Source organism: Grammomys surdaster, unplaced genomic scaffold (genome assembly GCF_004785775.1).
Source record: "Grammomys surdaster isolate TR1022 unplaced genomic scaffold, NIH_TR_1.0 130, whole genome shotgun sequence".
NCBI classification, from domain to species: domain Eukaryota; kingdom Metazoa; phylum Chordata; class Mammalia; order Rodentia; family Muridae; genus Grammomys; species Grammomys surdaster.
This window is the reverse complement of record NW_021604588.1, coordinates 4344266-4368294: the sequence shown is the minus strand read 5'-3', so window position 1 is coordinate 4368294 and position 24029 is coordinate 4344266. Positions and strand designations below refer to the sequence as shown.

General features: G+C 38.0%; 1 protein-coding gene across 1 annotated transcript in view; it reads left to right on the top strand.

Moving 5' to 3' along the window:
• The window catches only part of Pappa2 (pappalysin 2), a 230674-nt gene that overhangs the window by 62543 nt on the left and 144102 nt on the right, over positions 1–24029 (top strand). Inside the window, exon 3 of the mRNA XM_028760041.1 lies at positions 14725–14870. Coding sequence (XP_028615874.1) covers positions 14725–14870 — 146 coding nt within the window. The remainder of the gene's footprint in view (positions 1–14724; positions 14871–24029) is intronic.

Below are 24029 nucleotides of genomic sequence, written 5' to 3'. Positions count from 1 at the left end.
AATTACTTTTGTCAAAAGACCTTCTTATTTCTATTCCTGATAGACACATTTCTGTTCTTCTTTTATTTCAACTGCCAGGAACATTTGGAATGATCTTCTCCCTCTTTGCTGAGGAAGCCAGCACCGCTGGATGTCTTCCTGCCTCCTCTTCGCTCAGCCTCAGGCCTCTCTGCCAACTCCATTCCTTCTCCTTTTGAAAATTCACTGCTCTACAGCAATTACCTCGTGTCGTCTCTACTCGTTCTGTACATCTTTCTTTCAGCCAGGCTGGGAACTTTTAAATTTTTGAAAAGATTTTTTCCTCCATATCCCATAATTTGTAAATCAAAGCTAAACATGGTCTTCTTCAGGCAAAGAAAAATTAACATTACTTCTTTTTAGAGTTTCAGATTGAATAATTCAGAGAATTTGTTTTGAAATTGATTTTTCCCTCGATCTCCCTGTCTCCTATTTCCCTAAACATGTGTTATACTGAGTGTCTATCCACCAGGAAGGCAATCATGGCTCATTCATTCATTTCAGGCCTTTCTTTCTCTTCAGACACACTAGAAGAGGGTGTTGAATCCCATTTCACATGGTTGTGAGCTACCACATGGTTGCTGGGAATTGAATTCAGGACCTCTAGAAAAGCAGTCAGTGCTCTTAACTGCTGCTATCTCTCCAGCCCCAGACCTTTCTTTGTAATTTAGTTTTTAATGTTCTCTAATGTCATGGATAGTTTAGACATACAGGACTGTTTATCTACTTCTCTAATACAGATGTTTAATTTGATATCACAGGGTCCACAAACTCTAACTAAATATGGAGCTTCTGTGTGATGTACTTTTAAAATATAAACTTGGAAAGCCATTTTTTTAAATATAAGTCTCACCCTGTATTGGGCTGGCCTCAAGCTTGGATGTTCCTGACATATCTTGCTTTAGCACAGACATGTGGTACCACCACATCCAACTCATGGGATCATTCTGACTCTCCCTTTCACACCTTGCCCCATCTAATCAGTCACCAGCCTCTCTTGGTTCTGTTGAGGAATACACTTCAAAGCCAATCAAGCCTGTTGAGCCATCTACCTTCCTTTGTGGGTTGCATCTTTGACCTCCTTCTCCACATTTTTCTCAAGGGTGGTCTCGCTAAAAGGCAACTTCAATCCTGTTCCTTCTTCTTGTAAAAAAGAAGCCAATGTCTGAATATGATGAACAAGACTCCAGGACTTGAGTGCTGTTGGCCATTCCAGCACCAGGTTTTCCAGTTCCCCACAATCAGCATATTCTTTTTTATTCTCCAGGTCTTCATACAATGGCTACCTCTTCTTCCCTTGGCTCTCCCTACTCTGAGACACTCCTTTTCGTTGGCTAGGTTTCCATATAGATGCCAATTCTAGGAAGACACTGTTAACTCCCCAAAACCTAGTTAGGTTAGCCTGTTTGTTCTTGATATCCTACAGCATTGGTTACTTTTCCTACCCAAGCACCTGCTGAACTCTGTTCCTTGGTGACTTTGCTATTAGGGTCCAAGTTCTATGAAGGTAGATATGATGGCTGAGCTTGTTCAGTAGTGAGTTCTGCTGGTGAGCATAAGGTTTAATACTTAAAAATTGTTCTATAAATTCCTTCTGAATTAATAAGTGTGTGAACTAATTTCTAAAGTTAATGTGTAAATGACTTCTGATTATTGGTTTTCTTATGGAGTACATTTGTTTCTGCTGTTTCAGTAAACCTGGGAGCTGAAAGTTTAATTTGACATAAGTATATTGGAAAAAGGACCCGGCTTTGAGGGAGCATATATGTGTCTACATGCAAGGGTGTATATGATATATTTACAGAAGAATTTGTCAGAAAATGGGATTTGAAAGAACAGTTTTAAGATGCTCTACATGGAAGAAACAGCTTCATGAGGAGAAAGAACTAACACGGAGAATGACTAAATAACTAAGCAGCTGCATGGGTTTCTATCATTAGCTGGAATGCTTTGTGTCCGATCCAGTTATACACAAGGACAGTTTCTCCTGGGAAAAGCTTCCTATTTTTAAACCCAGCATAAATCTTGTGGAATTACACTACCCAGACCCAAAGAGTTTATCAGAGTAGAGTGCTTTTGCCTTTAGTCATCACACAGACAGCTGTCAAAGACAGAGATGGGAGGTGTCTTTGCATGGAGTTATTGCATATACTTACTTATTTCTTGCTGCCTACGAGAGGAATCAGGTCCTACCTGATACATTGAAATCCCAAGCATTTTGAAATGTAATGGAACCTTGTGATTTTGAGGATACTTCACAGCTGAACAATATCTGTGAACTGGGGTGCGGGTAGGGATGGAGCCATCTCTGCTTTATTTTCCATTTTGAGATCATTTTTACTATTGATATTGTCAACTAGTACTGACAAACCATTTACTACTCCTGAAAATAAATTTCTAAATTGTTTCATTGAGAAAGGCATGATTATTGTCCTCTGAGAGCTCTGACCAGGTAATACAAGATAGAATGCACACACATACTATACATACATGCACAAGCACACACACACACACACACACACACACACACACACACACACACAGAGAGAGAGAGAGAGAGAGAGAGAGAGAGAGAGAGAGAGAGAGAGAGAGAGAGAGAGACCACAGCACATATCACACATGCACAAACATACAATATTTTATTTATTTTTATTACCTCATGTTATTTGGTTGGTTTGGAGAAACATTGTTTTGGAAAACTGCCCAAACTTAAAAAATAAAATAAACAAATGTGCAAAGCATATTACTTCAAATCCAATATTTACTTCAGTTCCTTCTAGAAATCCATTATCTACATTAGAATGTATTTGTACTTTTATTTAAGTGTGATTACATTTAACAAATAATCTGCTGAAGATCACATTAGTCTGTTTTTGCTGTTATAACAAAATGTCCAGGACTGGGTAATTTATGAAAAGACTATTACAGAAAACTATTTTTTCCCAATCTGGCATCTAGCAAGTCCACTCCCAAATCATGATGTCATAGTTATTGTTGATTGAGAACTATTCTTGGCTTCTAAGATGGTTTTGTTCTCTGGGGGAAAAAACCTGTCCTCTCATAGAATAGCTCCAGTATCTGGGACAAGAAGTTGCAAGTCTATAATTATTCACATTTTCTTGCATTTTATATAGATCTCATGAGATATTTCTCAAATGCTGTCTTAGGGCTTCTATGGCTTTGATAAAATATGGTAACTCAAAGCTGCTTGGGACTGAAAATATTTATTTTGCTAATACTTCAATGTCATAGTCCAGGAAGTCAGGGCAAGAGGAACCAAGAGGCAGGAACTGAAGCAGAAGCCAAGCTGGCATGCTGCTTCCTATGGCTTGCTCAGCCTGATTTTTTTGTAGCACCCAAGACCACCATTCCAGTGGTGGCACTGTCCACAGCAAGCTGGGCCCTCACATATTCATAATGAATTAAGAAAATATAATACTGGCTTTCCCACAGGTCAATAAGGCATGGGGGAGGGGTATCCTCCCAATTCAGATTCCCTCTTCTAAAGGGACTCTCGTTTGTGTCAAATTGACATTAGGCAGCACAATGTCCTCTTGAACTAAGATCTAATATCCCCCAAGGAATCTGCTTACTTGAGAGAATCTAACAAAAAAACCAGACTATCGAAAAAATGAAAGAGAAATTGCAGGGTTGTTTTCCTGTTAAGCATAGGTATGTTGATACCAGGAATCACTTTTCTCCCATGTAAGAAAACTTATATAATTAACAATATTATGAAAACATTCCTCAAATCTGACACTTTTTTGTAGTAATTATTTAATCTCACTACTTTGCCTTTTATCATTCCGTTTCCAGATAAAAGACACAAAACCTCCATTCCTTCATGTAACTGTGTGTGCATATGTAGTATGGTGCCAGTTCCTGTGAATTTTAGTGATTTCTTTACATCATTGCTTCTTATCTATAAGGTGAAATAATTATGCAAATCTCATAAGGTTATTGTGGGCTTTACAAGATCAAATATGTAGGTAGCATCTAGCATACAGTCAAGACTGAATCAATTGTTATTATTGTTATTGATAGAAACAAACAAATAGGTGCTAGATTAGTGGATTGTTGAATGTACTTTAGTGATTATTCATGTTGGTAACAAATCATACTTTTAACAGTTCAGAATTTTCTTTCATGTTTTTGCTTTCTCTCTCTCTCTCTCTATATATATATATATATGCATATATATGTATAAATTTAGATTACTATTTACAATTTACTATTCTACATTTCTTCATGTTTATACTAGTTACTGGCTTTAATTTTTATCTTATTTTTTTATAGTTTTATGAGATATTCCATTCCAAAATTTACATTCATTCTTATAAAATTTAGTTCAGGAGTTTCCTTGTAACACTTGACTTTTTTTCTTGTGATATTTTAATCTCCTCTCTGGCTTTAGATGACCTAAGATTAAATTGATTTTTGAGATTTACCCTTCCATTTGTAAGGAGCTATTTTCTCCTGGAGAGTCCTAGGCTTTGGAGTCATTTCTCCTCTTTGGAAATGTATTGTACTGAAAATCACACCTATTGTTACAAGGCTTGGCTGTTGTAATACATTCAGTTTCTTCCATTGTAGTAATGTAATCATCTCATGTTACTGGATAGTTCTGTTTATTTAGGGAGAAAAACAGACAATTAAGTTATCATACCATTTTATTTATTAAAAATTTAATTTTTTATTATTTCTTTGAGAATTTCATAGATGCATGCAAATGTATTTTGATCATATATTTACCTCTCATTCTTCCCTCCAGCTCCTCCTAGATCCACCCCAACCTCCCAACCTCCTAATCCCTAAATTTATGCTTTTTTTCCCTTCATAATATACTGACTCCAATTCCTGCTACCTGTGAAAGGCATGGATGTGCGGCACTCACTGGAGCATGGGGACCTACCAGGGAATACATTTCTAATAAAAACCTGAATCTCTGTCTCTGTCTCTCCCTCTCCCTGTCTCTCTCTCTCCCTTTCTGTCTCTCTGTTTCTGTCTGTCTCCATCTCTTTGTGTCTCCGTTTCTTTGTGTCTGTATTTCTCTGTGTTTTTGTGTCTGTCTGTCTCTCTGTTTCTGTCTGTCTCTATCTCTTTGTGTCTCCGTTTCTTTGTGTCTGTATTTCTCTGTGTTTTTGTGTCTGTCTGTCTCTATCTCTTTCTGTCTCTCTGTTTCTCTCTCTGTCTGTCTCTATCTCTTTCTGTCTCCCTGTTTTTCTCTGTGTCTCTATCTCTCTGTGTCTCTATCTCTCTGTGTCTCTGTCTCTGTCTCTGTCTCTGTCTCTCTCTCTCTCTCTCTCTCTCTCTCTCTCTCTTTCTCTGCTAGCATCCATCAGCTGTCAACAAATAGTTTCTCACTAGGGCTGTGGCCTCAGGACTCTCCTTTTTTCATGCTGGAGTGTTGACTTCGTTGATCTTATACAGGTCTTATATAGGTAACCACAGCTGCTGTGAGTTCATGCTTGCATTGCTCCTCTCAGAAGACACTGTCTTACCCTGGTCCTTCCTGATCTCTGGCTCTTACAGTACTTCTGTTCACTCCTCTTTGATGTTCTGACGTCTTTTGTAGGTGGGGAGGGAGTGTGACCAAGACTATAGAGTGTGATGTCTTTACAATAGGTTTTATCAGCAAGTCATTGTGGCAACAGTCGTAATGACCTGTATTGCTTTGAGGGTCTTTGGGATACTCTGGCCAATAACTGGAAGGAAGCTATGTCGTAGTTGGTGCTGAACTTTTTATTTGGCATCTCTGGCTTCTGGGAAATGCATATTTCTATATAGGTGTGACTGGCTGGTCAGGAATCCACTGGTCTCTGTCTATTGGTTAAACACACACACTGCTATACCAACTTTATCTCACATGGGTTCCAGAGGTTGAACTTAGGTCCCAATGATTTCGAGGCAAGTCCTTTAATGACTGAGCAACCTCCCAGCCCTCAATATTGTTTTAATTTTTTTCTTTGTTGCATAAATATGTTGAGTAGTTTTAGGTTTATTGACTATTTTGCTTTATACATTGAGAGCTGCTTGTTCAGTATGCTAGTGCAGGCTACACCTGTGAGATCACTAGCAAGTGTGAGAACGCAGATTCTCTATGATGTCACTTATATGTGCACACATACAGACTGCCTCTATGAGGTCACCAGCATATACACAGGGGCAGACTGTCCCTAAGTGGTTACTTGCATATACCTAAAGATCAGTGAGGTCACTCTTATGTGCACAGCAACAGACTCTCTTTATGATGTCATTCCAGTGTTCATAGGCATAAACTGTCTTTGTATAGTTACTTACATGTGTATAGGTACATGAGTGTCTTATTAGTGTGTAGGTAAAGACTGATGTTTCTATGCAGGTCCTTGTGTGTATAAAGCTGAAGACTTTGTGGTCACTCACATGTGCATTGGCACAGACTGTTTTTATGTAATCACCCATGTATACATAAGTTCTGATTGTCTCTAATGTCATTCAAATGTGTACAGAAAAAATTACCCTGTCTCTGTGCGGTCCTTTGCATGTTCACAAGTGCAGAGTTTCTCCATGAGGTCACTCAGGTGTGCACAAGTGTAGCTATAGCTATGTGATTACTTGTGTAGGTATAGGGGAAATCTATATGGCAATCTTTCATGTGTGCACAGGACCAGAAAGTCCCCATGAGCTTTCTCAGGTGTTCTAGTAGTTACTTTTCTCATCAGTGTGACTGAACACTCAACAAGAAGCAATTTAAGAAAGAATGAGTTTACTTTTATTCACAATTTGTATGGAAAGGCATGGTAACAAGAGCTGGGGCCTGTCAGTCACAGTGTCTCAGTAATATGGGAGTAGCAAGTGAACAGGAAGTGGGGTTGAGTTATAAAATTTGAATTCCTGTCCCAAGTGATCCAATCCTTATAAGACTGCACCCCCTAAAGGTTCCATAACTTTCCAAATTAGCACCAGCAGCTGGAGACCAAGTCCTCAAATACATGATGAGGTATGCAGAGATGTATTCATTTGGCCACTTGTGTAGGTGAGAAAATTCAGACCATCTCCCCATAGCAATCTTGCATGTGTGAGCAGGTACAGGCTATTGATATAGTCAGCTACCTGTGCACAGGTGCATGGTACCTGTGTGGTCACTTGTGCCTGTGGGTTCATATTGTTCTCCAAGGGGAAGAGAAATGTTGTGTCTTGTGTGGTGTGTGTGTGTGTGTGTGTGTGTGTGTGTGTGTGTGGTTTGCACTACAACCACAGGGTGTGGTGCATAGGCTGAGGAGTGAACATTATAAGAAGAGTGACTTTCACCTCTAGATACTGGGAAGGGATGTCAGTAGCTCTCCTATTCTGTTTAAACACTTATCCCTCTTCTGGGAGCTAGTGTGTCTTACTTGGGTCTGTGGTTCAAAGGTACCTACTGTGTGGTTCTAACTCAAGAGTTTTCCACTTTTGGTTTTTTGTTTTGTTTTGCTTTGCTTTTTGTTTTTGTTTATTTGTTTTTAATGGTTTCTGGTGTGGATGGAAAGAAGATTCTTTCTCAGCACTTACATGGCACATGGTCTAAGATTCTTGTTTTTTGGAATGGTCAACTCTCTCAGGGATCTACCCGATATTGGTTGTGATTGTTTGTAAGTATGTTTTTTTTTTTTTTTGCTTTTTTTTTTTTTGGGGTCTTTGCTTGTCCCTGTACCAGCACATGACAAACTCCTCTCACCTATGCTCTCCCCTCTGCAAACTGTCTGATATGAGAATAGGATGAGCATTTGGAGACCCTCTTAAGCCAGACTTCCTGTGTCTTCTGTGTATAACCAAACCCCAATCTTCTGGCAAATCTACACACAGAAGAAATGTCCATAGATTTGTTAGATACACTATGATTTCAGATACGTTTCTGTCTTTCCTTTGCACTCTTAAAGGGATACTTTCCACATTGGTATGTTACTTCTAAGATGTCTGTGGGTAAACTAAGTTTAAGTGCCTGTTAGAGGGATACACTCTTATAGCCTTGGAGGGGAGAGTGTAAGACTAGATATACAGATAATGTGAGAATTATTCAGGTACTGATGATGTTTGGCAGCTTAAGAGTAAAAAATTCCCAGGAATAATATGGAGAGTGAATAAGGTATAGGTAGAATAACTGGGAAGGATGAGAAGCAGCAAAAGGAAGTGGAACCCACCATGGAGGTAAGGAAAAGTTGATCTCAGAAAACAATTTAGTTATCAAGTAAAGGAAGTAGTGAGCTTAAAGCAAACCAAGTAGCTAATAAATACAAAATGCAACACAGGGTTCCAATACTACAGTGGCTGGGTTTGCTTTCAGTGTTGTAGGAAGAAAATGAAAATGTCATTGACAACATTAATAAAAACAGTTCTGATAATGTGATATAAATGAGAGCCAGATTATAATCGGATCAGGGCTGCATGGGTAAATGGAAGATGAATAAATAATTTTCTTAGGGAATTTGAATTGGAAAAGAAGAAGGAAAAAGAAAGAGTGTTAGTTATAGTTTACTCATTCAGAAAACCTCATCCTGTGTGACCAAATGGATGAATAGAAATAAGTGAAGAAGGAAATAAGTTTAAATGTGGGTGTGGGTGTGTGTGGGTGTGATGGAATCCATGATGAGTGGTCTCTACTCTATTATCAATGAAACAGGCATGCTCAGCTACTAAGAATCCAAAGAACAAAAGATTGAGTATATTGAGACAAAGAGGAATATTGAAGATTATAAATAATCCTAGAGAGGGGATGATTATAAACAAATGAAAGTATCAAGTCAATAATCTATATAAAAACAGCATTTTTTTTTTAAAAAAAAAACCTAGTCCAAGAAAAGGGGGTAATGAGAATGATAGCCAAAGGAGAATGGAGTACGTGCCATGAGGCATGAGGAAGACAAGAGTTATACCTTGTCCTCAGTGGATAACGCACACAAACGCTAACATTTCTAACATGGAGAGGAGCCGAGATGAAGAAGAAGACAGATTCTGACATCCTTTGTGATTGTGGAGTAGCAGGAGATGGCGTCATGAATGAAAGAGAGAATAAAGTGATTGACATGATGGGCATCTAAGAACAGGAGGAACCTGACAGAAGAGAGAACCCATTGCAATTGTGGTGATTTGCTAAGACAATGCTAAAATTGATACTTCGAGGGTCTCTATGTTCCAGGAGAAGGCTGGATGGTAGAGAGTTTTAAACTCATCTGCATCTCCACATCCCAGATTTTTACAAGTTCTTCCTCAAAAGAATAGTGTGAGAGTCCTCAAGGACATTTGGGTTTTATTTTGGCATGAGGATTATCTTCTTAACTTTGTACAGTACCCCTCCTCCAGAGAGATTTACAGTGACTATGGGAAGAGAGACTGAGGTTCCAGGGTGAACGATTGTCTGTCATATCTTCATGTCTTGCTTCTCAATATCTCAGTTTCTGATGCTGTTTGCAGCTTTGACATGCCTCAGACTTAAGATTCTCTTGCTTCTGCCTCTCAAGTGCTGAGATTACTGGCATGTCCTTCCTCATATGCAAGATATCTTTATGTAGAGATTGGAAAATGTAAGTAAAAGTGGATTTGGACAGAAACTGAACAAGCAAATGTAGCTCATTCTTTTTAATTCACACTTTAGATTGGTTCATGAAACTTGTGTATTTTCCCTCAATTACTTTTATCATTTCATCATCTTTCAAATATTAAACACATTTATCTCTTTTTAAAAATACTTTACTTTTTAAATTAAAATGTAATTGTATAACTTTCCCCCTTCCTTTCTCTGTTTCCTAAGTGTCCCATGTATCCCCTTTCTCTTTTGCAAATTCATGGCCACTTTTTCTTTAATTAATCATATGTGTATGTATTCCATATATATATATATGTGTGTGTGTGTATAATATTCCATATATATTCCTAATATATAAAATATCCCTAATATATATATTATATCCCATACACACACACACACACACACACACACACATATAAATATATATGTATAATTTCCTCAGTCTGTATAATATTACTTGTAAGTATATGATTTCAGGACTGACCATGGTATTGGGAACCAGTAGGAGTGGGGAGGGGTCTTCCCTGAGAAAGACGATTTCTTCTGCTTCCAGCATTCTGTAGTTGCCTATATTTCATGGGGCTTGGAGCCCCGTGAGATTTCCTCCTTCCATGTTAGCATGTCTATCGGTGTCATCCTTGTTTGGGTTTTTTGGGGGGCAGCCATATAGATGGAATTTTGTGGGTGTTGCTTCTTTTGACATTTCTAGAAGACACAATCTCATGACACATTTCCTGTTCCTTTAGAACTTCCAATCTTTTAGCCTCCTCTTCTGTTCTGATCCCTGAGCCTTAAGTGCAGAAGCTGTGGGCTGGGCACAACATGATCACTTTTTCTCTCCATTTTAGTTGTTTGTGGTTTTCTGTAATGGTCTCCATCTGTTGCAAAAAGAAGATTCTTTGATGAGAGGTGAGACCTATATTTATCTGTGGGTGTAAGGAAAAATATTTAAAATGTAGTTAGGAATTGTGCTGGTTTAGTAAAATGCTGGGTGTAGCATTTCCTCCAAGATCCGTGCCTCCACTAGCCCCAGGGCATGATTTTCTCTTTTTGAGTGAGCCTTATGTTCAAATGGAGAGCTGTTGGTTATCACCAAGGTTCTCATGCCACTATTGTACCCTTAGGGATATTTTGATATGCTGGTCCTTGTTGTTCATAAGCATGTAATTGCTTTTTCTTTCCTTCCTTTGAAGTTTGCTTGGCACCTTTTAGTACTGGAAAGGTAGTCCTCAAGAAGGAAGCTTTTATTTCAGATCCAGCTTGGAACTTTTGAGTCCCGTGTTTGTAGTACATGGTGTTTTATGTTCAACCTTCGGGAGGTGACTAAAGACAACAGCCATACCCTAAAATCTTTTTGAAGTCTCTTGGACCACCTTGACCACCAACATTATTTACCTCTTAATAAACCATTTCTCTAGTAAGAAGGTCAGGACTTTGAATTTAGGAACTACATTGACGGATATAGTCTCATATCTGAGCTAAGCCCTGGGTACATTGGTTAGTCCAGAAGCTAGGACATTTTTCTTTATTAGCTCTGAGTAACATTTGAAATGCTGTACATGTTACAGAAGACAAGCTGGCATACATATGAAACAGCCACTCTGACTTCTACACTTTATCACTCCTTCTTTAGATAAAGATGTGGACAACAGTCTTTTCCAGCAAAATAAGTGTTTTCTGTATCAATTCAACTAAGGGCTATTTATAACCATCTCTAAATTTTTACAATTTACTTTCCTTAAGACTTACTAACCTCTATCTATATTTCAGTGGAACATAGAAACCTGTGTAACCACACCCAGTTTGCTACTAGCATGACACCAACATGCTCATCTGGAAGAGTAATTTATGGCTGGGGAAAGAGGTAGACAAGGAAGAAAGGGCGATGGGTACTGCCAGCCCTGTTGCTGTTGCTGCTGCTGCTGCTGCTGCTGCTGCTGCTGCTGCTGCTGGAGGAGGAGGAGAAAGAGGCCTTTGGAGGATGCTCAGGAGAAATGAACAGAAGTGCTGGGTTGAGAGAGGACAGATGGGTGGTGGCCAAAACTGGCAAATGGAACAGAGAAGCCAGTAACACAGAGATAGCCCAAGAAAATCATGCCAGGAACAGGGAAATTTAGGCAAAGTGAGTAAGTAAAAATGAGAGCAAATTGTTAAAGTACCATGTCTCAGTTTAATTGGAAACCCAAAAGAAGGACAGAGACAGAGTTCAACCTTCATCCTTGGTGCCCTGTTCCTCTCTCAGGCTGACTTTAATCCCATCCAATCCCACTCCTTCTCTAGTTTCTTCTCTTCTCCCACACCCCTATTTATTGAAACATTTCCACAATGAAAGATTTTCATTATGTCACCATCACCTCAAACATCAGTAAAAACATAATGCCATTATTTTAATAAACAAGAAAAGAAAAGAGAATGTGAGTAAATGCGGGGAAACCAGGCAAGAGCCCAAAGCATCACGTCTCCAGAAAGCGGCTGAAGGAATATCCCTCTGATCAATCCAGCAGCACCTCATGGAGCTTGGATGATTGCTTGTGGCAGAGAACTATTTTTCCAATATATTACAAATAAATAAAACTACCATTTAAAAACTCCTTTCTCCAAAGCATCTTAGGATCTACAGTGTGACCTTTTTTATTTCTTTGCTTTCCTTCCTCATTTTAGTTCCGATCCAAGAAACACAAAAATTATCCCTTCTGGGATTTCCATTTCCTGGGTTCAGAATGCCAGCACTTTCTATGCATGGGTTAAATAAATGACACAAACAGCATGGTTGGGAAGCAGTGCAAACAATTGAGGGGTCATCCTGTCCTAAAAAAGTTGAAAAAAAGTGAAAGTTGGGAGTGTCCAGTGCCTATGGCTCATATGGTAGAATAGCAGCCATGAAACATAATCCTAAAAGAAATTTGAAACCTATGTCTGCCTGGCATACATAAAAAGTTGGTTTTAGATTTTCCTCTTTTGAGTCTGGCACAACATGACCACTGTTGGAAGCATTTAGTAAGTTTAAGGACTACTGAGGTCTGGTTTAGTTGCTCCTTCTGAAATTACATAAATACTTACAATATACTCATTCTGTATAATATTACTTGTATATATGTTTTCAAATGTGAACATTTGATATTGGATTGCTGTGTTATTCCCTGGGGAAGATGATTTCTCCTGTTCTTGGCCTTCCTAAGTTTCTTGTTATTCTATATGTACAGTTGAGGCCTTGTGAAATTCTGCCCATCACTACCCCTGACCCCCAACTCCTGTCCATGTTGATATGTCTATTGGAGTCATCCTTGCCAGGTCATGGTCATGTTTAGGCAGCAATACTGGCAAGACTTAATGTGTGTAGCTTCTCTGACATTTCTATGAGACACAATATCATGACAAACTCCCCTTTCCTCTGATTCTTATGGTCTTTCCATTCCTCTTTTCAGTAATGTCCTCTTCTTTAAGGGCATGGATGAAGAAGTTGTGGTGTAAATGTATACCTTGGAACCACCCTATCCCATTCACTGGTCTCTGCATTGTGATCAGTTACGGTTTTCTGTGATGGTCTCCATTTGCTGTAAAGAGGAGCTTCATTGATAAGGGGTGATAGAATGCTTTAAGAAAGCTTGATGATTTAGAAAGTGATGGTAGTAGATTGTTTTCTAAGATCTATGAACTTATTAGCCCCAGGAGGCTAACTTTCCAGTATCAGGCATGATTCTCCTCCGTAATTCCAATTACACAGCTGTTGGTTACCACTGATGTTTAAGTGCCACTTCTTGCACCTTTATGAATATGTTGACATGCTAGTAATTTTTATGGTTCATGGGTGTTGCATCTTGGTAGGACTGCTTAATTGATTCACTTCCTTGGCAACTGACATTATTTTCTGGAACCATGGAAGCTAGACCACAGGAAATAGGCTTTCAGGGCAGATTCAGATTGAATCTTCTGAGTCATGTGTCCTAAGTGTGTGGTGCATTCAGCATTAGGGGCCCACCCTCAACCCCTGATAGGCAATTAAAGGTCCATCAATAGTCTTTAATGTTTGTGAGTCATGTATTATTGGGCCTTCAATTCTGTTAAGTTCGTATATAAAATTGTTAGTGATTTGAAGGCAGTGTGTTAGTTAGGTTTTCTATTACTGATTTGCTGTTTTATATTGATGAAACACCATGGCTAAAACAACTTAGCAGGAAAAGATTTACTTTACTTATAGTCCCATATCATAGTTCATCAACAAATGCAATCGGGCAGGAATTCAAAGCAGGAATATGGAGGCAGGAGCTGATACAGAGATCATGAATGAGTGCTGCTTACTGGCTTGGTACTCATGGAATGCTCAGCCTACCTTCTTATAGAATCTAGAATCACCAGCCTAGGGATTGCACCACCCACAGTGGGCTGGGCCCTCTCTCATTTATTAGTAACTAAGAAAATGCTCTACAGGCTTGCCTACAGCTTGATCTTATAGAAACATTTTCCAAGTTGAGGTTCCATTCTCTCTGATGACTGTAGTTTTTGTGAGGTTGACATAAAAACTAGCCAGCACAGACATCAATTAGATAATATATTATTATCATAAGGAGATAGGAGTATAGAAGAATACTGCTCATAGATTAAGGGATACAAAAAGAAATTAGTACACAGTGTCAGTATCATTTGCAGGAGCTTTATGATGTTTTATAGTCGCCAAACTCTTCTAAAACATTTCCGTCTTATAACTTGTTTTCTAGCCACTTTTACATCCTTTTCTTTTAAAAAAATATGATGGTTGCTATAGACATATGATGAAACAGATATATAACTAAACTTCCTGCCATTATAAGGATTAGGCAGTATGAGAAACTGAGAGACTAAAGGCTTTCTTCACCATCCAGGGGATAATTCTCAGGTTAATCTTGAATAAAGAATTCCAGTGAACATGTAGAAATGAGAGTAAGAACAAAATGGCAGCTTCCTGCAGATACCGTGGTATTTCGAAGCAGAAGGATTTTACTTAATGGGATAGATATCTCAAATGTATACTGGTGCCTTTTCCTAGACTTCATGAAAGGCATGCCTCTGCCTGTTTTCCCTTCCAAAAGGCTTTGGTGACTGGAAATACCATGATAGTAATCAGATCTGGTCCCACTGTTCTCTACCCTATGGTGTGACATTCTGTTTTTGTGCTTGCTCCCCAGGGCATACATGAGTGTGAAAGAGCTAAAGGAGATCTTGCAGCTCAACAGTACTCACTTCCTCAATGTCTACTTTGCCAGTTCAGTTCGGGAAGACCTTGCAGGTTCTGCCACATGGCCCTGGGACAAAGAAGCTCTCAGTCACCTGGGTAAGTGATGTGACGAACAGTGGTAGATAAAAGAAAGAACATCTCAGAAGAGTTTGTGACAGTGAGTTCGGGGGAAAAAGGAAAGGTGAGAAATATGAAGTCAGTGAATTAACAGCTTGAGGTTGAGAAAGACAGTCGGGTAAGTCAATAAAAATGCTTCAAAGTAAAAACTAAGAGGTGGTAGATCAAACACCCAGAATGCTCTAAACTGATTCTATATTCTAGAGATAGACCAGTCCTGGTGGCTACAGGCCTTTAATCCTAGCTACAAAGGATATTCGTGCTAAAAGATCATATTTCAAAGCTTGCCTAGGCTATAGAGTACATTCAAGGACAGCCTGGGCTACTTAATGAGTAGTGGTTTGGTGATTGTGTTATCAAATGAAAATCAAAAAGAAAAATTATATTGCATTCATAAACTTTCAACAACTATTGTTGACTACACTGGGTCTGAATACGAATGGGCTCACCAACAGCCAGACAAGTGTAGGAGAAAGAGTTAGGGGACCCTATCATTCACTGTTAGGCAGACTCAGGAAAATGAGTTATTGGCTCAGATGTATACACACTTGTGACACAAACAGGCTCCAATGTGCAGTCACAACTCAACGGTACACATAGGTAACCATGGTTAAAATAAATGGATCACAAAATAGTCATGAATCTGGGAAAGAAACAGGTAGTTGGTTGGGCTAATAGGGATATGAGAGATTTAAGAGAGGGTATGGGATAAATAGCTAGAATGTAGCATATACATGTACAAAATTGCAGAAGAGCTAGCTTTTTTTTTTTAAATGAGGTCTCAGTGTCATGGAGTATATGATGCTAGGCATGGATGGTAGAGACAAGAAATATTACTACTTCAAGGTCACCTTGGGCAACAAAGTGAGATCATTATTCAATTAATTAGTTAATTAATTAAAAGCCTAAACAACACCAGCTACATAACCCTGCATGGAAATAAATTGTTAGGGTTAGGTCCAATTCATTAGATCCATTTTAAGTCTTGGAGAGGTCTAAAGGGGAAAGTATCACTAAGGTAGCCAAAGTGTAACCTGGCTTAGTAATGCTATATCAGAAAGCTAGTGGGCCTTTTGCTTAACTCAGACACTCAAGAAGACCCCTAAGAAATTCAGGCAGGTTTCAGCTATACATTTCCAGGATGACTAGGTAAACTGGAGGTACCTTGTGTTCTTCATGAAGGCCATTGTGAATTATTATAGCCTCTCTGATGACAGTGGGTGTACTAGAGGGTCCTCATCAAATAATCTAATCAAGAGTGAGTTTGGGTGATTTGTATTGCTTCCCCAAAACAATAGTAGGAGAGAAGACAGAAAGCACTGTGAGGAAGCACATCTCTAATCTCCAAGGGTCACTTTTTTGGTAGATGTGTGAGGGGCTTTGACAGCAAGGTATACCCAGCAGCTGTTGGGTTTCAATTTTAAATCTTAAAAAGTGATCTTTCTGGTCTTTCTGGAAATAAATCTGGCCATTTGACAAGAGTTGTTGGGATGGGACAGATTATTGAATGTCTGGTAATTTTTTTTAGATATGAAAGCCTGATCAAGATTCATCCAATAATGCAAAAATAGATGAACTGCTTGAACATTAGCTATGGGGTAACATCAGACATGAGGACTCAAGGTATCTAATCCCAGAGAAAGAAAAATATGTACAGTTGAGCGCTATAATATAACCCATATAACCCATATTTTTTCTTTCAAGGAAATCACCAAAGTCCCAGTAAAGGACTAGAATCAGGGCAGAAACAGCAGTCCAGAGTTTGCTTCAGACTCAGTGGGAGCCAGAGAGTTCAGGCCCAAGATCGCAGGGAAATAGAAAGCACGAAGTGGGCTCTATGTCCAACTCATGATTATCCTCTCAGAATATTCACTAATTATTTAAGTATGCATTTGCAGAGCCAAAGCCTAGAAACTAATTCCAAAATGACTTCTAAGAGATTAAAAACGGAAGTGGTGACTTCAAAAGTCACATGACATAAAGGAAAGAAAATGAGATTGGATTCTGTCAAAGAGAAGGAGTACCAAAGACATGCTCGATGCACAAGCATAGAGGAGGTTGGTTCACACTGGGTTCGGATCCAACCAGAAGCCCTCTCAGTTCCTTATGGAAAATTATCTTGTCTAAGCAAGGGACAACATCTTCTGGGAGGGACAATAGCAAAGGAGCACTTTTCATAGTATTATATATAGTATCCAGCAGTCAATATAAAATAACTTAATATTTTCAGGAAATACAGTCAAATGAAGGAAAACCAATTCAATGACAAAGACAAGACAACATGACCAATAGATTATTTAGATGTTACAGGGTTTAGACACTGGACTGATGCATAAAAATGGCTAATGTGTAAAACTACATGAGAGCTAGGGAGCTAGCTCAGACAGCTGGATCCCACAGGAAACCATCACGTGAAATGTTAGAGATAAAAAGTAGTGTCAGTAGTTCAAATTCAAGAATTGGTCAAAAGCGTGTGATAAAGAAGTAAAGTCATAAAAGGAATGCTAGAAATTGAAGCTAAGAGAAAAAGGTGATGAAAAAAATAAAAAAAACTGTCTTTAGAAATACTCAATTCATTAGATTACTTAATTAAAAATTACTAATGAGATCTGGAAGACTAGAATGGAACTGAAATGGAAATAATATTCACAGAGAGAATGGCTGATCACCTTTCAAACTGACATAAGTTATCAATTCATGTATCAGAGATGTTTTATGAGTGCCAAAGAAAACAGGGTCAAAGAAGAGTCTTTCTGGACTATGGCAACAAAAGTGATGAAAACCAAAGACAAAGAGAAAAGTCCTCAGGTCAGACAGTGGGAAAACATTTGTATTATCTGAGAAGTCTGCTAATAAGATGGACCTGTTATCTCATCAATGAAAACTGCATGATGTCAAATATTGGGCTGATAGCATTTTCATGTTAAAGAAAATAGTTGCTAACATAGAATTCTAAATTTGATAAAAAAATCATCTGAAAAGTAAAAAAATGTATAAAATAATTTCAGATAAATATAATCAGAGATAATTTATTCTAATGCCAAGAGACATCCTGGAAAAGGTTACAAAACAGGAAGCAAACAATTTGGGGTGGAGACTGAGACATAGGAAAAGTAACAGTTGATGCTGGAGAGAATAAAAACATCAAAACATGCAACAGTGTCTTTGCTTTATACATATGTTGAATTAAAATGTAAAGTGTTATAAAAGACAAAAAAGGGGGGTCAGGAAATTAAAGCATTTAAGGGTCCCCCCTTTTTGTTGTTCAGAAAAAGTACTGATTTCATATAATTTTAAGCATAATATTAAAATTGATATGGGAATCTTTAGATTTTCTTTCTATCTAAAGATGGACTGATTAGTGAGATCCTAATGAATGGAAAGAGGCCGGAGTGATGGCCCAATGGGTAAGAGTGCATACTACTCATACAGAGGATCCAGGTTCAGTTTCCAGCACCCACACCAAGTGACCTCAATAACCTGTAACTATCTCTGAGGTTCTGATACCCTCTTGGATTCTGTGGGTACCCACACTCATGTGAAAATATCTACACACACACACACACACTCCAAAAATATCTAAAAAAAAAACCCAAAACAACCCAAACCCCATGAAACCCTAAAAAGGAAAAACTAATATAAGAACACAAGTGGATAAAGTAGAAGTATAAGGAAGTATAATAAATACAATGGAAATACTATTCCAAACAAAAGCAGTTTTCTAATATCAGATGAAGTACACTTTAAGGTAGTAATATCAGAAATAAATCAGGCTATTTTTTTTTAATAAAAGAGTAAACTCAATTACAAAATATAGTTGTGATAAATTTGGTTGTGACAATTAGCATGGTCTGAAAAAATATATCCATCTATAGAAAAACAAGCAAAACTACAGTCATAACTGGTGGTTTTAGGTAGTTTTCTTAGAAAATGATAGGATAAATAAATATTCAGTATATATTCGGATATTTAATAGATATGGTTAAAAGTTTAGCTCAAAAGAATCAGATTGTGTATTTATGCAGAGCAGAACACATATTCTTTTCATATGCCATGGAAAACACAAGGAAGGAGTTCTTGACCGCAGAGTAATTTTAGAGGATTGAAGTCATAAAACTCTGTTCTCTCATCTCATTGTAAATAAGCTAGAAATCAAATGATAAGACAATAAAAATGAGGAAACCTTTGACTATTTAGAAATTAAGAAATATACTTTTAATTAACCATAGGCCAAATTATAGTGGAAACAGGAAACTATTTTTAAATAAAATGATTAAAACCTGTTATAAAATCTTTTGTGCCTATGGAGACACAAGCAGAGGAAACTTGTAGCTTTGCTTATTAGAAAAGGAGGAAGTCTGCGTATCAAGCCAGCAAAATACAACATATTAAACTCAAAGAAAGGAGAAGAAGAAAGTAGTAAAATCAAGACAAGAAATAAATTTGTTCAAAATAAATTTTCATTAGAAAAAAATTTAACAGATTAAAAAGTTTTTGAGGAGAGAAAACAAGTCATGGGGAAGTGAATTGATTAATAACTGGGAAGACAAACTCATCAATAAAACCAATGACAGAAAAAGAATCTATACTTTCATAAAAAGTGCTTTACTGGGCTGGAAATGATGGTGCATACCTTTAATCCCAGCACTCAGGAAGCAGAGCAAGGCATATTCTCTGTATTTGAGGCCAGCATGGCCTATACAATGAGTTTCAGGCCAGCCAGAACTGCATATAACTGATATCTATCCTTAACAGGCAATAATTATTTTTAACTAGTGGATTTGGAGCAGTTGTATATCCACAGGCAACAGAAAATGAGCCTCAGTCTGAACTTCACAACTTATAGATAAATTAAGTCAAAATAGAGCATATACTTAAGTGTAGAAAATGAAACTATAGAGTGTCTAGTGGAAAATACAGGCAAAACCCTTTAGAATAGGGCTGAGCAAGAAGTGCATATGTAAAATGCTAGAAGTATGGTTTACAAAAAAAAAAGCTTACCAGTTATGCTCCATCAGTATCAAAAACCTTTGCTGACAGAGTCTGCTCAAATGCATGAATAGTAAGTTGTATAAAATAATGAAAAGAAAGACCACATCTGGAAAATGATTACTATTCAGAACATGAAAGTTCTCAAATCTCAATAGTAAGAGTAAAATTAGACATTTCAGTTAGATACTAGCAAAGATAAGAACAGATGTTGCATAAGGAGGATGCAGAGATAAAAAAATAATCATAAGAAATAAAGCTTGACCTCATTAACTATTATAGAAATGCAAATTAATACTACAATCAAATATTACTACAAACCTATCTGAAGAACTAAATGGAAAACCTACCACAGTGAAGGTCTAGAGAAGCTGGACTGACTATTCATTGCTAGCGGGAATCTGAGAGTGGCATAGCCATGTGGAATAATTTACACATTTTTTTATGAATATAAGGATTCCCTAGCTACATAATCCAATAAGACTCCTGGCCACTGACACCCAAGAAATGAAAATATAGCTGCTTTCAAATACATATTTACAAATCTTTATGTATAGTAGACTAAAGATGGAAATGACAGAGCAATGTCCATTGGTACTGGTTACTTAAATAAATTGCAAAATATCCATGTATTGAAATACTATCTAATATTACTTATAAAAAGGAACAAAGTATCAATACCTGAAACAACATGGACACATAGCTAGGGTAGTATACAGGGTGATAAAAAGCCAGGCTCAATGGTTACTTGTTCTTTCTGATTCCATAAGTAAAGTCTTTCAAAATCATAAAATTACAAAGGAAAATTACTTGCTGGCAGTAGTTAGTTAGGGGATGAGACAGGATTAGGTAGATGGAAATACAGATGTGTGGCGGGGGCAGGAGGGAAAGAGGGGGGAGAGAGCGAGAGAGCGAGAGAGCGAGAGAGCGAGAGAGGGAGAGGGAGAGAGAGAGAGGGAGAGAGAGAGAGGGAGGGAGGGACAGACATGAAGGATAATAGGAGGAAGATTTTATTTTATTTATTTTATTTTATTTTGTGTGTTTGTTTTGAGACTAGGTCTCACTATGTAGCCCTCACTGACCTGAAACTCCTTATATAGACTAGAGTGTCCTCGAATGCATAGAGATCTTCCTGGATTCAAGTGCTGGAATTAAAGGCATGTGCTACCATGTCCAGCAAGGAGGGAGGTTTTAATGATGAGCTGAGTCTATATTTTGAGTGTAGCAACGTTTATATAATTGTATACATGCAATAAACTTACAAATTAAGTATGTACACACACAGGTGTAAGAACTGGTCTGTGACCACATAAGGAGAAAACTGTGCATATGGTCGGTGTGCTGTGAATACTCACTGGGAAATAATTTAGAGGAGGAATTACATTTCAGTGTAATGATACAAGAAATGTTTATAATTTATGTCCTCAAAATCTGACTCAAAATTGCATTGCAAAAGCAGCTATGGATGTTTGTTTTTTTAAAACTTTGAAGAATGAGAGTGCTCTTAGGAGCTGGGCTGAGTAGCTCATTGTTCTGATTCACTATCAAATTGCTTGTGTATCTATTTATTGTTTTCTAGTCAATCATACTTGTAATTCACAAAGAGAATACCAGTGCAGACAGCTGGGGTGACACAATAGAGAAAGACATTGAGGATATTCTAAACAGCCTTCCCAAGAGGCTAGGTAGGATTATGTTTGTATCAATGTGCAACAGCTCATCACATTTAAGGTGATCTGAGAGATTTACACATAAGCATATGTTGGCCAGAGTCCTTGGTTCCAATAGGGTTTATTTCATGGCGGATGATAGAAGGATCTGGATGTACTCCCCCAGAAACTCAGGGCAGACCTGAGTTAAATAGGGAGGGAGAAAGGGGGAGGGTCTGGGGAAGAATGCTTAATTTGCTCTGCCCTCTGGCCTTCATTAGTATGTTAATCTCTCTAGGGCTTGAGGCCTGTAGTCCACCCTCTACCTGTGTAATGGCCTACGTGACTGAACAATGTAGGTCCATGGAGACTAGACTGCATGTCAGGACCCTGGGTTCTGGGGACGATGGCCAAACACCTGCCATTTCTCCCTTGGAGTCTCGAGGTTCCAGGCACATGACCAGCCAAGAACCAAGATACCTTTACGCAGTCCCACATAAGAGATATCCTAATAGACATCTGGTAAAGCCTGCCCAAGCTTACAAGTAGAGTGAATTCTGCATGGCTCCATCAGTGCTCCCCAAACTTATCTTTTCCTTTTGTGTCCACAAAAAGATTTATGAAAACCTCTGTTCTTCTTCATATGTTCTTAGAGTTATATGGAAAAATTTAATCCATAAATTTAATTAGTAGCAAGCAATACAGCATTAATAACATACTTAAATTATTTAGTGCTAAATCTTTCTTTCCAGTCTAATTGTATTTCAGAGGATTATTTTCCATAGATAGACAGAAAATTTGCATTCCTTAATTATTTGTGAACAAAAAATATATGAAATATACATTTCAATAAGTGTTGTTCCTTATACCAATATTGGTTTTTGTGCATAAAGATGGGTAGTAATTATTGCTATATAATTGAACATGCTAAATTATCAATTGAATTGCTTGTTTTCTTTATCTTGAAGTGCTGAGAAGTTTCCTATAAAGTCTCATCAACATGATTGGTCTAAATTGAGCTGACCAAGGATGACACCAGTGGATATACCAAATGGATGGATGAGAGTCCATGAGGCCTCAACCTAAACAAATAACTAGAGCATCTAAGGGTAGCTAGGAGTGGGAGAGGTCATCCCGAGCCAAATGGCCAGCCCTGAGAACATACATTATACAAATAGTAACATACAGAGTAAACAATTTATATTTAGGACTATATATGTATATGTGTTCAATAAAAATTAGGGGAAAAAAGAGGCCATGAATTTGAAGGAACGCAGGGAGTGGTATATGGGAGTTTGGAGGGGTGAAGGGAGAAATGTTGTAATATATTATAATCTCAATAAATTAATATACAAATAAATAATGAACTAGATGAGGAAATGAGAATTCTGTTTGATTTAGTGAATCGGTGTGTCAAGGCAGAAACTACAGCAAAAGTTGGAGCAAATAGAAAGGTATATCACTTTAGAACGCATTGGGGTTTCTCCAAATATGCTTCCACTTAGGAGGAAGACAAACATACTTAGGGATGTGTGAGAACACAAAGGAAAGAGAGTCTCCAAGAAAGCCCCCGTGATTAGCAGATAGATACTTGCGCTGCTGAGAGGCAAGGTATGAACAACATTCTCACTGTTAGGGGAGAGTCTGTTGCTGTGACATAGACTTCAGAGTGCTCGGGCCAACATCTGCTCCAGATCATCCTGAGATGATGAGCAGCAACATATTCCAGTGTGCATGAGAACCAAGTATCTTGCACCCAGCTCTTGAGAGGTTAAACACTAGAGATTTTCAAATGAGCCCAGACACTGTGACCTATAGGAAAAGATGTTTTGAGTCAGGGAAGGGGCCTGTCTTCTCTGGGACATAATGAGAACAAAACATACTGGATAGATTTTACCTTGTACTTCAAACCCTGACATTCAAGGACACCCAAGAGTTTATGCACTTATATGTGTGTAGACTACAGAATCAGCTCTCCACTTTTATTGAAAGTAGATTCTTTTCTCATATAATGTATTCTGATTTTAGTTTCCCCTCTCTCTGCCTCTGCCAATTTCTCCCCAAACTCCCCTCTCATCGAGATCCACTCCATTGTAGTCTTTCAATAGGAAAGAATGGGCTTCTAAGACATAATGACAAAACATAACAAAATAAAATATGAGAAAACAAAAACCATGCCATTGAAGTTGGACAAGATGAACCAACAGAAGGAAAAGAGCCCAAGAAAAGGCACAAGAAACAGAGACACAGTCATTCAAATATTCAGGATTCCCATAAAACACTAAACTGAAAGCCATAATATATGCACAAAGGACCTAGTGCAGAGCTGTGCAGTCCCTGTGCGTGCTGCTTCCATCTCAATAAGTTCATACGAGCTTTGCTCAGTTGGTTTAGAGGGCTATTCTCCCCCAGTCCCCTGGCTCTTACACTTTTCTGTCTTCTTGTCTATAAGGTTCACTGACCTTTCAGTGTAGGAATTTGATGGAAACATCCCATTTTG